This window comes from Antechinus flavipes, chromosome 3 (assembly GCF_016432865.1).
Source record: "Antechinus flavipes isolate AdamAnt ecotype Samford, QLD, Australia chromosome 3, AdamAnt_v2, whole genome shotgun sequence".
Classification (NCBI taxonomy): Eukaryota; Metazoa; Chordata; class Mammalia; order Dasyuromorphia; family Dasyuridae; genus Antechinus; species Antechinus flavipes.
In genome coordinates, this window is record NC_067400.1 from 621,511,200 (window position 1) to 621,525,629 (window position 14,430).

The window sequence follows — 14,430 nt, forward strand, 5'->3', positions numbered from 1 at the left end:
TACACCTTACACCTCGACACAGCAAAATGAGCTGTAGGCCATTATACGAGCATTGAGAATAGACCGACCCAGCAATATCATTTCAGAGAGTCACTGTGCAGTCGGGGTGATGCAGAGAATAGAGACAGTGTATATAAAGGCTCACACAGGACCCATCTTCTCATTGTTTCAGGACAGGCGTCCTCAAACTTTTTAAAGAGGGGGCCAGTTCACTGTCCCTCAGACTGTTGGAGGGCCGGACTATAGTAAAAACAAAACCTTTGTTTTGTGGGCCTTTGAATAAACTTCAGAGCCCTGAGTGAGGGGGATTCAGCTGCCGCATCTGGCCCGCGGCCGTAGTTTGAGGACCCCTGTTTCAGGAGGTATAAGAGGTGATTTTTAATGAGAGTCCACCCTTTTTATATCATGCACATCCACTCTCATACAGATGGGCTGGGACCTATATTTGAAGGGAATAAACTAGTGGATGGTCTGCTTACACAATGTATTCTTCTCTGCCTCTAGAACAGCAATAAAAGCTCGTGCACATCTACACCTGTCTGCCGGATCTCTCCGGAGATTGTATGGGGAATCCCAGCAAGAAGCAGCGAGAATAGGAAAAAGATGTGCAGCTTGTGTGCCACGTTCTCAAAGACCTGTCGGGCTGGGGACTAAGCCCCGAGGTGGCAGGCCAAATGCTATATGGCAAATGGGTGTTACACATAGGGGAAAAACACGCATTCATGTTACAGTTGACACTTATTCAGGCTTTGTATCTGCAGCCTCTCAACCAGGGGAAGCTGCTTCATATGTAATAAAGTACCTATTTCACGGTGTTGCCTCTATGGGTGTCCCACACACCATCAAGTCTGATAATGGCCCTCGGACACCTCAAAAATATTAAAACCGTTCTTACAGGAATTCTCCATACAGCATATTTTTGGGGTTCCTTACAACCCCCCAGGGCCGGCCATTGTAGAAAGACCCTGAGGAGATTTGTCAAAACATACAAAACAAAAATAGATAAAGCAGTGTACACAATACATTACTTAAAATTTGATTCAAATAATTTAAGTCCAGCTGTGGAATACTCTCTGCTAAACAGGGGCAGAGATTTCCAAAAAGATAATACCTTTTCTTCATTAAGAAGTCCTCCTAAGAATGAGTCCCGGGTAATGAAAAAGCATCCTGAAGGATGGGAGGGACCCTCTAGGGTTCTAATGGGGGGCCAGGATATGCTTATATCCCCACAGGAGAAAGTCTTCAGCAGGGGATCCCCACCAGACCTCTCAGAGTTGTCCATAAAGCAGAAGAGGAAAAGAAGGAAGAAGAGGCAACTGTCCAGGAGGAGGAGAAAATGTGCCCTCAAGACAGCTAAGAAGATGCTTTCTATGTATATGGGTTTGTGTTACACACAATCAGGACTGGCAACAGAGGCCAAAAGGTGGGCTGGACCCACTATGGTCTAGGATTGTCTCATGGGGGGTGGGGTATCATGTGACACGTGCTGGCCATGCAGGGGACACTGCCATAGCGACACCCTTGTCCACGTGGGAGGGTTGCAGGGATGCTTCTACATAAAGGGTCGTCAGGTTGGCCCCTTAGAAAGCACAAGCCTCCGTGGGACACATTCTTGTCACTTGAGAATCGGGCCGGCAGGTTGGCTCATGGAGAAACATCTTGGGCCCTGGTTCTTGGACAGATGGCAGGAGAACTGGATACCCGTTCTATACTAAGGCCTGTCTGGGAGGGAGATGTGCGTCCATGCGGGGCGACTCTGTAACTGTTACCAAAGAAACATTGGATTTTTACAATGTTACTCCTTGGAATTGTACAGTCAGTGATTGTTTAGAGAACGAAATTGAAAATGTGACTGTGTTTGTGGTCACCAGGGCTCATGTAGCAATGTAGCTCATGAGAAATGGTATCGCACTAAGACTGATCATATGTTCGACACCGTAATAGAAAAGCAGGAAACAGACCTTAGTCCCATTAGAAAAAAGAGATGTATCAGCTGTGTCATATTAGGTATCGCTCTGCGGGTTTCAGTCTCTCTCGCAATGTCCTTGTCTAATGTACACAACAGCATCTACAAGCTAGACAGAGAGAGGAACTAGCTAGGAGTGGCTCAGTGGGGTTTGCCCAATGGGCTAAGACAGATGAACAATTATATCAGGTGGTAAAAGACTTAAGGGAAGTATCATTGGTAGTAGAAAGTCCAGGCTCAACAAACCCCTTTGCTATATAATCAGAGAGGACGAGATTGTGATTGGGACAGCACCAAGAGGCATTTGAATCATTTATTTCTCTTATAATACAATTGAAGAGAAAGTTTATATGAACTAGCATCTGACATAGAGAAAGCTTCTCATGAAGAGTTGACTCCAGATAAAACTGCTGAAAACACCATACATCGGTTTGATAATACCCCTTCGTGGTGGTTAAAATCTGAATCATGGATTGCCCTGAGTGTTGTTAGGTTGTTACTGCTTTGTTGCTGTCCCGTACTATCAGGATGTCTTCACAGTCTTTCTCCACCATCCTTTCTGAGGTTGCAGCTCAAGAAACTTTTTAGCCAAAAGATAAGAAGGGGGAAATGCTAGGGCACGGAACCTTCCCAGGGGAAGGGGGCAGTACAAAGGCCACCTCGACCTTTGGTGCACACTAAGATTTCTGCCACGTTGCAGAAACGCCCTTGTTGAGCAAGGAGCAGCGATGTGTGGCATGGGAACGGGTTCGGTCTGAGGGTCACCGTGTAGCTGCCTGTGAGCAGGGATGCCTTGACAGGACCGCGCCGTGAGGGGGTTGCTGGAATGGCTGGATGGGCTCTCCTCCCATTGGCAGATACCACGCGTAAGCAAAGCCCATAAGCTGCTTCTCCGAGTGGTGACTGGGCATTGCCCACTGTCCATGCTCTGATCACACTAGCAAAAATGTATATCAACAAGGCTGAACGGCATAATAAACCGGAGCTCTTTTCACACTCTGAGTCTCCCGCCTCATTCATCTCACCTCTGAGATCAGAGGGCTCCTATACTTTGAGCTCTCAGTCAAGATGGCCGCAAAACTGGGTGTGGTTCTAATGCTCCATACTTATCCTCCCAATCAGAGGCATCCCTTCAGCCCAGAAAATGAACCCAGAAGGGGCTTCCCCCCTCTTCCCCTGCCAGAACCGGCTGCGCGGGAGGTAGTTGCCTCTCCTGAGCTGGGAGGTTTCCAGGGGCACTTGATCTTCTGGCCAAGGCACGGCCCTGGAAGAAAGGCTCAGGCTCCCCCTGGCGACCACCCTGCTATATCCCACCCCACTTCATCCATGTTACTCACTAGGGGTCACACACAGAGAAGGGCAGGTACTAGTGCCCTCTTCTATCCAGGCAGTCTCTGCCCAGCCTCAGTGTCACCATATGTCCCATGTAGCCTTTTCCAAGGATATTCTCAGGATCTTCCTTCCAGTGCAATCTAGGACACATTTATACCCTGAAGATGGGGCCAGAGCCCAGCTCAAGCATCCCCAAGCAAGTCCCACCTCTTCTCCACCATCTTGGGGCCATTCTCCCTTTTCTCCCCTCGGGCTCTCGAGAGCAGGGCCTTACACTCAGCGCAGGTTCTACACAGCACGGTTCTTGCCAGGCTCCCGACCAAAGGGGGCCCGGTCACTGGAGGAGCTCTTGCCTCGGCTATCCCGGGCTAGTTCCCAGCGATCGCCCCACGAGGTCGCCTCTGCTGCTCAGGGTATTCGTGCCAGACTGTGATACAACCAGGCTGTAGGAGGAGGGAAGCTCTCTCCTGACCCTTCCCAAATCTCAGAGTTGAAGCCTCTGAATTAAGAGACAGCAAAGCAAATGCTAAGCACCTGTTGCTCATGGGACCCCATGTGGCCCTCAGGGGTAGGGGGAGCCCCAGCAGTGTTGTCAAAGGGGCCAACTAATGACAGCTAGATGGTGAGTGGAAAGAGCACTGGGCTTGGGGTCAGGGAGACCTGAGTGCAAATCCAGCTTCAGAGACTTCCAAGCTGTATCATCTTGGGCAAGGCACTTCACCTCTGGTTGCCACTGGAGAAGGAAATGTCAAAGTACCGTAGCATCTTTTCTAAGAAAACCCAAGAAAACGGGTTACCAGAGCCACAGAGAGTAAGACACGACCGGACGACTACAACAGTCACAGAGGAGCCAAGCAAAAAATGTCCTTCCTGAGCGCCTGACCAGGACTGGGTGTAGGATGGCTCCTAGTGCCCTCTGCTTCCCCCTCGCACTTCCGTTCCGTGTCATCGCCTCTCATCCCGACGCAGGTTCTCTAAACTCTCTAGAAAGCATTCAGAGAACTCAGGGCATGTGCTACTTACTCCCTACTTCTGGCTTCCCCTTTTCTTGCTTTTGGGCTGGGGCAGGCTTTTGAAATTCCCACGGCAGAGCGCTAATCTGTGAGAAATTTGTATAGTGTGTGTGTGAACACAATCACCTGAGCAACAGATGGGAGAGGGATGTTGGATTGCCCGAGAGTTGTGCTGCAGGCTCTTGGCCGAGGTCGTCTGATACTGGACACTGGGGACGGTGCTTAAAGTGACAGAGAGTCCTGAGCATCAAAAGGACATCTAGAACTGGAAGGAAGGAGACAAGGAAATGAACTGTGTGCCAGGCACTGTGCTAAGTGCTGGAGGTACAAAAAGAGGCAACAGATGATCTTTGTCCTCGAGGAGCATACATTTTGTTGGAGGAAGACAACATACAAAAGGGAGCCATAGGGTGGGGCAGGAGGGGCCCAGGGATATCCCCCTTGTGATGGGACTTGCATTCTGGAAGCCAGCAAGAGAGATAGGGAGAAAATGAAGGCTATCTTGGACCCCTCCACACAATGGAGAATTTTCTAATGGGAGAAAAGGATGGGTCTTACATAGAAATACAGCAGATCAGAAGGCCACAGGGGTGTTTGGATGCTCCAAGCACAGAGACCCGGAGTCCTGAAGGAAGCATCATGGTTTGGAAGTACTTACCCAAGAGGAGGCCTGGGTTAATGAACAAATGTGTCCAAACCACCCCAGGAGATTTGCTGGGGACAGAAAATGTTTCACTGTGGGGAGACTGGCTCTGTTAATTGGGGCACCCTTGGTCAGTTGGTCTCCTCCTTTCTTCACCAGTTCATGAAATTATCAAAGAATCAAAGTCGGATAGCAAAGTCAACAAAATGCTAAATTATTTTATTAGTGCAAAAAAAGAGAATGCATTGGCTGGTGGAACCTTGGTGGCTCTTTCTTCTCTTCCTTCAATCTGCCCCCTCCCTCCAGGGAATTTAATTTTTCCAAAATAGTTTTCAACATTCATTTTTGTAGGATTTGAGTTCTAATTTTTTTCTCCCTCACTCCTTACCTCCCCCTTCCCGAGAAGCAATATAGGTATTTGTCAGATAGAAGTGCCATTTTAGCCACATTTCTAGATTGTTCATGTTGTGAAAGAAAAATCACAATAAAAGAGAAAAAGGCATAAAAAAAGAAAAAGCAGATGCCCCAAAACGTGAAAATAGTATGTTTTGACCTGTATTCAGTCTCCTTACTTCTCTCTCTAGATGTGGATGGCATTTTCCATCCCAAGTATGTTGGAATTGTCTTGGATCACTAGCATGGCGAAGAAGACCTAAGTCTATCAAAGTTCATCGGAATATAATCTTACTGCTGCTGTGTACAATGTTCTGGTTCTGTTTGCTTCTCTCGGCGTCAGTTCAGATAAGTCTTTCTAAGTTTTTCTGAAATCAGCCGGCTCATCATTTCTTATGGAATAACATCCCGTTACATTCCCGTACCACAACTTATTGAGCCATTCCCCAACGGATGGGCATCCCCTCGATTTCCAAGTCTTTGTCCCCACGAAAGAGCTGCTACAAACATTTTTGCACGTGCGAGTCCTTTTCCGTCTTTTATGATCTCTTTGGGAAACAGATCCAGCGGGGAGACTATCGGATTAAAGGGCACGCACAATTCTCAGACGAAGAAATTAAAACTATTTTCAGCCATATGAAAATATGCTCCAGATCATTATTAATCAGAGAAATGCAAATTAAGACAACTCTGAGATACCACTACACACCTGTCAGATTGGCTAGAATGACAGGGAAAGATAATGGGGAATGTTGGAGGGGATGTGGGAAAGCAGGGACACTGATACATTGTTGGTGCAATTGTGAATACATCCAACCATTCTGGAGAGCAAATTGGAACTATGCTCAAAAAGTTATCCAACTGTGCATACCCTTTGATCCAGCAGTGTTTCTACTGGGCTTATATGCCAAAGAGATACTAAAGAAAGGAAAGGGACCTGTATGTGCCAAAAATGTTTGTGGCAGCCCTGTTTGTAGTGGCTAGAAACTGGAAAATGAATGGATGTCCATCAATTTGAGAATGATTGAGTAAATTGTGGTATATGAACGTTATAGAATATTATTGTTCTGTAAGGAACGACCAGCAGGATGAATACAGAGAGGACTGGTGGGACTTACAGGAACTGATGCTGAGTGAAATGAGCAGAACCAGGAGATCATTATATACGTCAACAACGATACTGTTTGAGGATGTATTCTGATGGAAGTGGACCTCTTCGATAAAGAGACCTAACTCAGTTTCAATTGATCAAAGATGGGCAGAAGCAGCTACACCCAAAGAAAGGACACTGGGAAATGAATATAAGCTGCTTGCATTTTTGTTTTCCTTCCCGGGTTATTTCTACCTTCTGAATGCAATTCTCCCTGTGCAACAAGAAAACTGTTCGTTTGTGCACACATATATTGTATCTAGCATATATTGTAACCTATTTAACATGTAAAGGACTGTTTGCCATCTGGGGGAGGGGGTGGAGGGAGGGAGGGGAAAAATCAGAACAGAAGTGAATGCAAGGGATAGTGCTGTAAAAAATTACCCTGGCATGGCTTCTGTCAATAAAAAGTTATTTTAAAAAAAAGGAAATCTAGAACTGAAAGGAAGGAGACAAGGAAATGAACTGTGTGCCAGGCACTGTGCTAAGTGCTGGAGGTACAAAAAGAGGCAACAGATGATCCTTGTCCTCAAGGACATTCTGGTGGGGGAAGACAACATACAAAAGGGAGCCATAGGGTGGGGCAGGAGGGGCCCAGGGATATCCCCCTTGTGATGGGACTTGCATTCTGGAAGCCAGCAAGGGAGGTAGGGAGAAAATGAAGGCCATCTTGGACCCTGCCACACAATGGAAGAATTTTCTAATGGGAGAAAAGGATGGGTCTTACATAGAAATACAGCAGATCAGAAGGCCACAGGGGTGTTTGGATGTTCCAAGCACAGAGACCCCGAATCCTGAAGGAAGCATCATGGTTTGGAAGTACTTACCCAAGAGGAGGCCTGGGTTAATGAACAAATGTGTCCAAACCACCCCAGGAGATTTGCTGGGGACAGAAAATGTTTCACTGTGGGGAGACTGCTCTGTTAATTGGGGCACCCTTGGTCAGTTGGTCTCTTCCTTTCTTCACCAGTTCATGAAATTATCAAAGAATCAAAGTCGGATAGCAAAGTCAACAAAATGCTAAATTATTTTATTAGTGCAAAAAAAGAGAATGCATTGGCTGGCAGAACCTTGGTGGCTTTCTTCTCTTCCTTCAATCTGCCCCCTCCCTCCAGGGGATTTAGTTTTCAACATTCATTTTTGTAGGATTTGAGTTCTAATTTTTTTCTCCCTCACTCCTTACCTCCCCCTTCCCGAGAAGCAATATAGGTATTTGTCAGATAGAAGTGCCGTTTTAGCCACATTTCTAGATTGTTCATGTTGTGAAAGAAAAATCACAATAAAAGAGAAAAAGGCATAAAAAAGAAAAAGCAGATGCCCCAAAACGTGAAAATAGTATGTTTTGACCTGTATTCAGTCTCCTTAGTTCTCTCTCTAGATGTGGATGGCATTTTCCATCCCAAGTATGTTAGAATTGTCTTGGATCACTAGCATGGCGAAGAAGACCTAAGTCTATCAAAGTTCATCGGAATATAATCTTGCTGCTGCTGTGTACAATGTTCTGGTTCTGTTTGCTTCTCTCAGCGTCAGTTCAGATAAGTCTTTCTAAACTTTTCTGAAATCAGCCGGCTCATCATTTCTTATGGAATAACATCCCGTTATATTCCCGTACCACAACTTATTGAGCCATTCCCCAACGGATGGGCATCCCCTCGATTTCCAAATCTTTGTCCCCACGAAAGAGCTGCTACAAACATTTTTGCATGTGTGAGTCCTTTTCCGTCTTTTATGATCTCTTTGGGAAACAGATCCAGCGGGGAGACTATCGGATTAAAGGGCACGCACAATTTTAGAGTCCTTTGGGCATGGTTCCAAAGTGCTGCCCAGCCGTTCTGGACACCATCAGCTCCCAATTCATGGTAGCTCTTTAAAAACAAGCACGCCTAACTGGGAGTAAATCGGGATAGGAGAGAGCTCTGAGGAGCTGCTTGGTGAGCTGGGAGTGGGGAGCTGACCAGGAAGAAAGAGCACAACTGGGCAACCCACTCGGAGTAGATGCCGTGCCCAGGAAGAATGGCCTCAGAGCAGCTGGACCACAGAACAGACATCGGGACGCGGCAGCGTCCGTTCACCTGTGCCATGAGTTTCTTCCTAGTGGAATCCCCTCCATCTCACGGATGCGTGCGTATTCGTGGGGGACGGAAGCTGAGGTTTATGGCAAAGGTGGGGGTGAGATGGGGCTTTGTAGTTCTGGCACTGCCATCGCACGAAATGCCTTTGCTTTGTGCTCACTGTGTCTCGGGGTTGGCTAAAAACTATAAGTACACACATGCATACATATACATATATGTATGTATGTATGTATGTATTTTAGACTACATGGGAGAGCTGCTGGAATACACGGGAGCCACCCGACAGTGGCTGCTCGAGGTCCACCCCAGAATGGATCTCCTCTTCTGAAAGGATGATACAAGGAGACTGAGAGGCCGTTGCGTTCTCTGACCTCTCTGACTGAGAGGCCGTTGCCTTGTCTGACCTCTCTGCTCTTCCCTCTGCCTCCAACTTATCTCATTCCCAGTCCCCAACCCCTGTGTCAGCAAAGGCTGCCCTGCAGCTCCTTCAGAGGCTGTGATCCGCAGCTGGGGAGGCTTTCGGGAATTGGCCTGTCCCTTAACATCAGTATATACGTACTTATAGATAATATAAGGGGGAGTTCATGAACTATAGTTTTAGGAGAACGGATCCCTAAGTGTATACGGGCCTTAAAGGAGTCACTCTCAATGGAACCTACTCTTTGAGTGTGAGTCAGGGAGTGAACCCAGAAAAGCACTAGAGAAAGAAGGGACTGTCAGGGAAATGTGAAGATAGAGAGCATGGCCTGTGCCGGAAAGTGGGGGAAAGAGAGGGGCCAGCAGCCGGGAATGCTTGGTTTGGATTGGGACGAGCTGATGTGAGAAGCTAAGAGGGAGATGCTGAGAGAGGAGAGAATACACATTAAGTCGAAAAGGCCGCGGCCGCCGGACCAGCAGTGGCAACTGTTCCCGACGTCCGGGCTGGCTCTGCCGACCCTGTGATTCGGCGCCCTGGAGAGTCGGCTCCCAGGACTCACAGCCCCACCAGCCCTGCCCCTGCCACGGGGCGTCAATCCCCGTCCTCTCCATCTTCTTCCTCTCGCCTGCCTTCCGGCTCCTTGGTGCCCCAGAAGCTTGGCCGTGTCCTGGCCGTGTCCTGACCGTGCCGGGCCCCTCGTCCCCCCTTCAGTACGGGGCACCCTCCGATTCCCTCTGTACTGAGTGGGGGTGGGGGGAGGGAACTGCCCAGGCTTCCTGCTCTCCCAGCCCTGCCACCATCAGTCTCTGAGAAGGGTGAGGGGGCCTCAAGGAAAGATCAAGGGGGGCCAGGGAGAAGGTGAAAAAGCATGCTTCTGGTGGAGTGGGAAAAGGGAAAGGGGTGAGGGGGAAAGGGTATGGAGGACAGAAAAGGGGGCGGATGCTCCCCAGAAGGGACCTATTGCCCTCTCCCACCATCTTCACTGGACAGATCATGGACCCGGGGGCCGTGGGCGTGGCCGACAGTTGTAACCACATCCTGTGTCTCGGATCACGGGGGCCACAGGGCCCAGAGGCTGCCCTGCTTCCTCCTTGTCCTGTGGCTGGATAGCTCAGCTCGGGCTGAGGGGCCAGCATGTCCCCCACGGTCGCCTCTCTGCTCTGCCTTGGTGAGCGCCAGGGCCCCGGGCTGGGCTGGAGGGGGAGGCTAAGGGGGTCCCTGGCCAGGGGCTACAGGGGACCCACGGGGACACTGAGGCTGGGGAGGGGCTACTGGCCATCAGAGCGCTGGTACCTTCCTTTTCTTCCTGGCTTGACCCAGGATGAGGTATTTGGGTGGGAATGGGGCACAGGGGCATAAGCACAGGGGCTGGCCCCGGGGGCAGGATGACCCGTAACCTCTCCTCTCCTCCAGGGCTGTGCCTGGCCCAGAAGATCCCATCTGCAGAGGGTGAGTCCCTCCTCTCTCAGTGCCCCTGCCATCCTTCCAGCTCAGGAGAGACCCTACCTCCAAGGCAGCCGATGCTGGGGAGGGGGCGGGGAGGGAGCACGTCCTGGGTTCCTCTTCTGGGCTGAGGGGGGTGGATCCGGGTGGGCTGGAGCCCAGGAGGGCAGGACTGCCGAAATCCAGGGTCCGATTCCCTTCCAGGGGAGCTCTTCAGACCTTCCATTAGGGCTGTGCCCGGCTCTGTGGTCTCCCCAGAAGCAAGAAGAGTAAGCTTCTATTGCCAGGGCCCGCAGGGAAACAACAGTTTTCAGCTTTGGAAGGAAGAAAGCTTCCTACTTCAGATAAATACCAGCAGAGGGGAGGCTGAGTTCCCCTTACCAGTTGCAGAAATTGATGCCATCGGCCACTACCGCTGTCGCTACAGGCAGGGACCCCACTGGTCAGAGTTCAGTGCCCCTCTGCAGCTGCTGGTGACAGGTAAGGAGGAGGCAGACCCGGCTCTGGTGGGAAGGGGCTGGGTCTGAGAACTGAGCCCCAGGACCCTCGCTGGGATGTCGTTCCCCTCCCCCCCAGCTCTATTTACCCTGGTTAGCCGGAAAGGGCACCCTGGGGTCCCCTTGCTCTTGACTTTCCTGGCTTGGAGAAGAAGCAGAGTCCCATGGCTGGGTCCCAGGGCCTTCTCTGAGATGAGGATTTATCCCCCCCCGGTCTTGTGGACCAACATTTGTGGCAAAGATGTCCCTTCCGGGCCTTTGGTCAAGCTGGACAGTTCTCAGTGTGTGCTCCATCCTGTGCTGAAAATGGGATAAGAATAATTCCATTTAATCCCACTCTCCGAGGGTCCACATATTCTGGTGGGAGGAGACAGCCCCTGTAATGCGCAGGTGGCCAGGGAGGGGGCCGCAGGTATAGGGGAGCACATGAACATGTTCCCTGCAGGAGAAAGGGCAGAGCTGATTGGGTTCTAGATTCAGAGCTGGAAGACGTGTAACGGGGCTGGGAGAGGGGATCTCAGCTGGGCTTCTATGGCCTCTCCTTCTCAGATCCTCCTCAGGTTGTTTCCTAATTATGATCCTTTCCCTTCCCAGGATTTTTCACTAAACCATCTTTTCTGGCCGTACCGGACGCCTTGGTAGCCACGGGGGAGACAGTGACCCTCACCTGCCAGATTTCACTACTAAATGGCATTCCAGAATTGACCTTCTTCCTGCTGAAGGCTGGGGTACCCGACCCCTTACAGTCTCAGAGCACAAAGAAGAATGTGGCCAACTTTACTCTCCCATCTGTGAAGGCTGAGGATGCTGGGAACTACAGCTGCATTTACTCGGAGGAGGAGGGCAGGAGGAGAGCCTCAGATCCCAGTGAGCTCCTAAGCCTGGAGGTGACAGGTGAGAGGAGACGCCTGAAAATGCATCTGCTACTTTCCCCGTATTTAAGGCTTTGGGGATCATAGATAATAACGATGCTGTTAATAGCTGACATTTCTATAGTGCCGACCTGGCCACGTGCTTTCCAAATACCTTCTCAGGTTATCTCATGACAACCCTTGGGAGTGGGTGCTATTATTACTATTATTACCCCCATTTTATAGCTGGGAAAACTGGGACAAACAGAACTTAAGTCACTTGCCCTAGTTCCCCCAGCTAGTTAAGTGACTGAGACTATTTGAAGTCAGGTCTTCCTGATACCAGACCCCACACTCCGTACACTGAGCTTCCCTAGCTTCCCAATGAGTGGAAAGGAAAGGAGGGTGTAGGGATTTAACCTCAGGCATCCCCACCCAGCTGTACTATTCTCTCATTGGTTTTCAGATGAAAAGGACACACATCCTCAAAGAGAAGGTAAGAAGGAGAGACAGTGAGGTCTTAAGACTGGAGGTGACAGGGGAGAAGAGACGCCTGGAAATGCATCTGCTTCTTTCCCCATGTTTAAGGCTTGGGGAGCATAGATGATAATGATGCTGTTAATAGCTGACATTTCTATAGTGCCGACCAGGCCGCATGCTTTCCAAATACCCTCTCAGGTTATCCTCATGACAACCCTGGGGAGTGGGTGCTATTATTACCCCCATTTTATAGCTGGGAAAACTGGGGCAAACAGAACTTAAGTGAGTTGCCCCAGTTCCCCCAGCTAGTTAAGTGACTGAGACTATTTGAAGTCAGGTCTTCCTGATACCAGACCCCACACTCCGTACACCGAGCTTCCCTAGCTTCCCAATGAGTGGAAAGGAGGGTGCAGGGATTTAACCTCAGGCATCCCCACCCAGCTGTACAATTCTCTCATTGGTTTTCAGATGAAAAGAACACACATCCTCAGAGAAAAGGTAAGAAGGAGAGGCAGCCATGGCAGAGACAGGCGGCCACTTCCGCTCATCTCCCTGGGTTCAAGGGCAGCCCTCGTTCCGGCTGGTGGAGGATGGGGATGCTGGATGGGGGGACAGCTGGGGGTGTTTGGGGGAATATAGTGGGATCATTTCTGTTTGCAGATTTATCATCCATCGGGGCATCTTCCCTGGGAGGCGGGTGCCATTATTACTCCCATTTTATAGCTGGGAAAACCGGAGCAAACAGAACTTAAGTGACTTGCCCAAGTTCACCCAGCTAGTTAAGTGACAGGCTGGATTTAAACTCAGGCCTTTCTGCCACCAGGCTGGTCCTGGCTGCCCCAATGGATGGCGATCTCCAAACAGGAACTGGGCGAACACTAACTGGGGGGAAAACGGAGGGGAAATTGCTGCAGAGCAGCCAGAAGGGCGGCTCTGAGGTGTCTGGACGCAGACTGTGGGCACAGACGGGCTGAGGAGGGAGGCCGCCTGCTTGGGCTGACATTCGGGGGGCCCTCCCTCACAGCCTCTTTCCTTGTCCCGCCCCCAGATTACACCACGGACAATATCGTCTCCCTCAGCCTGGCGGGCCTGGTCCTCCTCATCCTGGGGGCGGTGCTGGCGGAGGCCTGGTACAGCCACAGGGGCTCCTGAGAAGCAGGCCCGCTCCGCCGAAGATGGGGGCCACCGAGCAGGGGAGCAGAGCCCCGGGAAAGGCCTGGGGAAGGCAGCCTCTGAGGGAAGGATCCAGGGGCCCTGGAAGGAGGGAGACCCGACCAGCTCCCTTTCCTTCCAGCAGCCCCGACCCCTGCTATGCCCTTCTCGCCCCCCGCAATGTGCTTTTCGGGGTTCTGCCCGCCCAGGCACTGGCTCCCCAGGCTCTCCCTGTCTCAGAAAACCTTTCACAGCATCTCCTAGTGAATAAAGGAATCTCGCCCCCCCTGCCGGCCTTCCAGGGAATTGCAGGAAGTTTCAGAGCTTGTGCCTTCACTCTTTGGTTCCCACTAGGCTGGGGCATCTAGCCTGGAGGTGGCAGAGTGGGTAGGATGCTGAGCTTGGGCTCAGGAGGACATGAGGTCAAATTCTAACTCAGACCCTTATTCCCTGTGTGGCTCTGGATAAGTCATTTAATCTCTGCCTCTGTTTCCCCAAGTGTAAAACAGGAATAAAAACAGCCCAGGAGCAAATGAGATAATATTTGGAATCAACTTGGCCCAGTGTCTGGAACATCATAAAACTTATTTATTTCTCCTGTCGTTTGGGTCTTTTCTGAAAACATGGAAATAGGGGGGCTTCCCCCCAGGGGGCTTGTGCTTGGAGATTAGCAGGGTCTCATGGTAAGCCATTCCACAGGGTGGGGAGAAGACAAACCCTAGAAAAGGGAAGGCCTGGAGGAGGGGCTTTCCCCACAAGCCAGGGGGCTAGGAACCATGGTTACCTATTCTCTCAGCACATTGCTAAGTGCCCTCCCCATCTCCTCTGTGCAAACCTACCTGCTCCCCAGCTGTCCTCCGCCCATCATCCCCATTCTCCGAGAGGCTGGAACAACTGAGGTGAGCAACATGGCTGCCTGTCCTTCTTAGCCTTTCTTTGAGGATGTGTATCCTTTTCACCTGCTCCATATCCTGTTCCCGTCCCTTTGGATCACTGCTGCCTTCCCCCACCAGGGCGTCT

General features: G+C 50.5%; 1 protein-coding gene across 3 annotated transcripts; it reads left to right on the top strand.

The window, feature by feature from the left end:
• Positions 1–10,057: 10,057 nt before the first annotated feature.
• LOC127556463 (T-cell-interacting, activating receptor on myeloid cells protein 1-like) lies at positions 10,058–14,011 on the top strand. 3 transcript variants are annotated; one of them, XM_051989631.1, is made up of 7 exons: positions 10,058–10,155; positions 10,401–10,436; positions 10,635–10,910; positions 11,522–11,821; positions 12,245–12,274; positions 12,727–12,756; positions 13,307–14,011. In XM_051989631.1, exons 1-7 carry the CDS (start codon positions 10,122–10,124, stop codon positions 13,408–13,410), a joined length of 810 nt encoding a protein of 269 aa, XP_051845591.1. In that variant the 5' UTR covers positions 10,058–10,121; the 3' UTR covers positions 13,411–14,011. The 3 variants fall into 3 exon arrangements, with proteins under 3 accessions (XP_051845591.1, XP_051845592.1, XP_051845593.1); XM_051989632.1 differs by lacking the exon at positions 13,307–14,011 and adding an exon at positions 12,919–13,300; XM_051989633.1 differs by lacking the exon at positions 12,245–12,274.
• Positions 14,012–14,430: the final 419 nt, after the last annotated feature.

What these genes read in the sequence shown, in the direction of transcription:
- LOC127556463 (XM_051989631.1), top strand. Translation starts at nt 10,122, where the DNA reads ATGTCCCCCACGGTCGCCTCTCTGCTCTGCCTTG. An exon ending in TCTGCAGCTGCTGGTGACAG is followed by an intron (nt 10,911 to 11,521) that starts GTAAGGAGGAGG and finishes TTCCCTTCCCAG; the next exon opens with GATTTTTCACTAAACCATCT. An exon ending in CACACATCCTCAAAGAGAAG is followed by an intron (nt 12,275 to 12,726) that starts GTAAGAAGGAGA and finishes ATTGGTTTTCAG; the next exon opens with ATGAAAAGAACACACATCCT.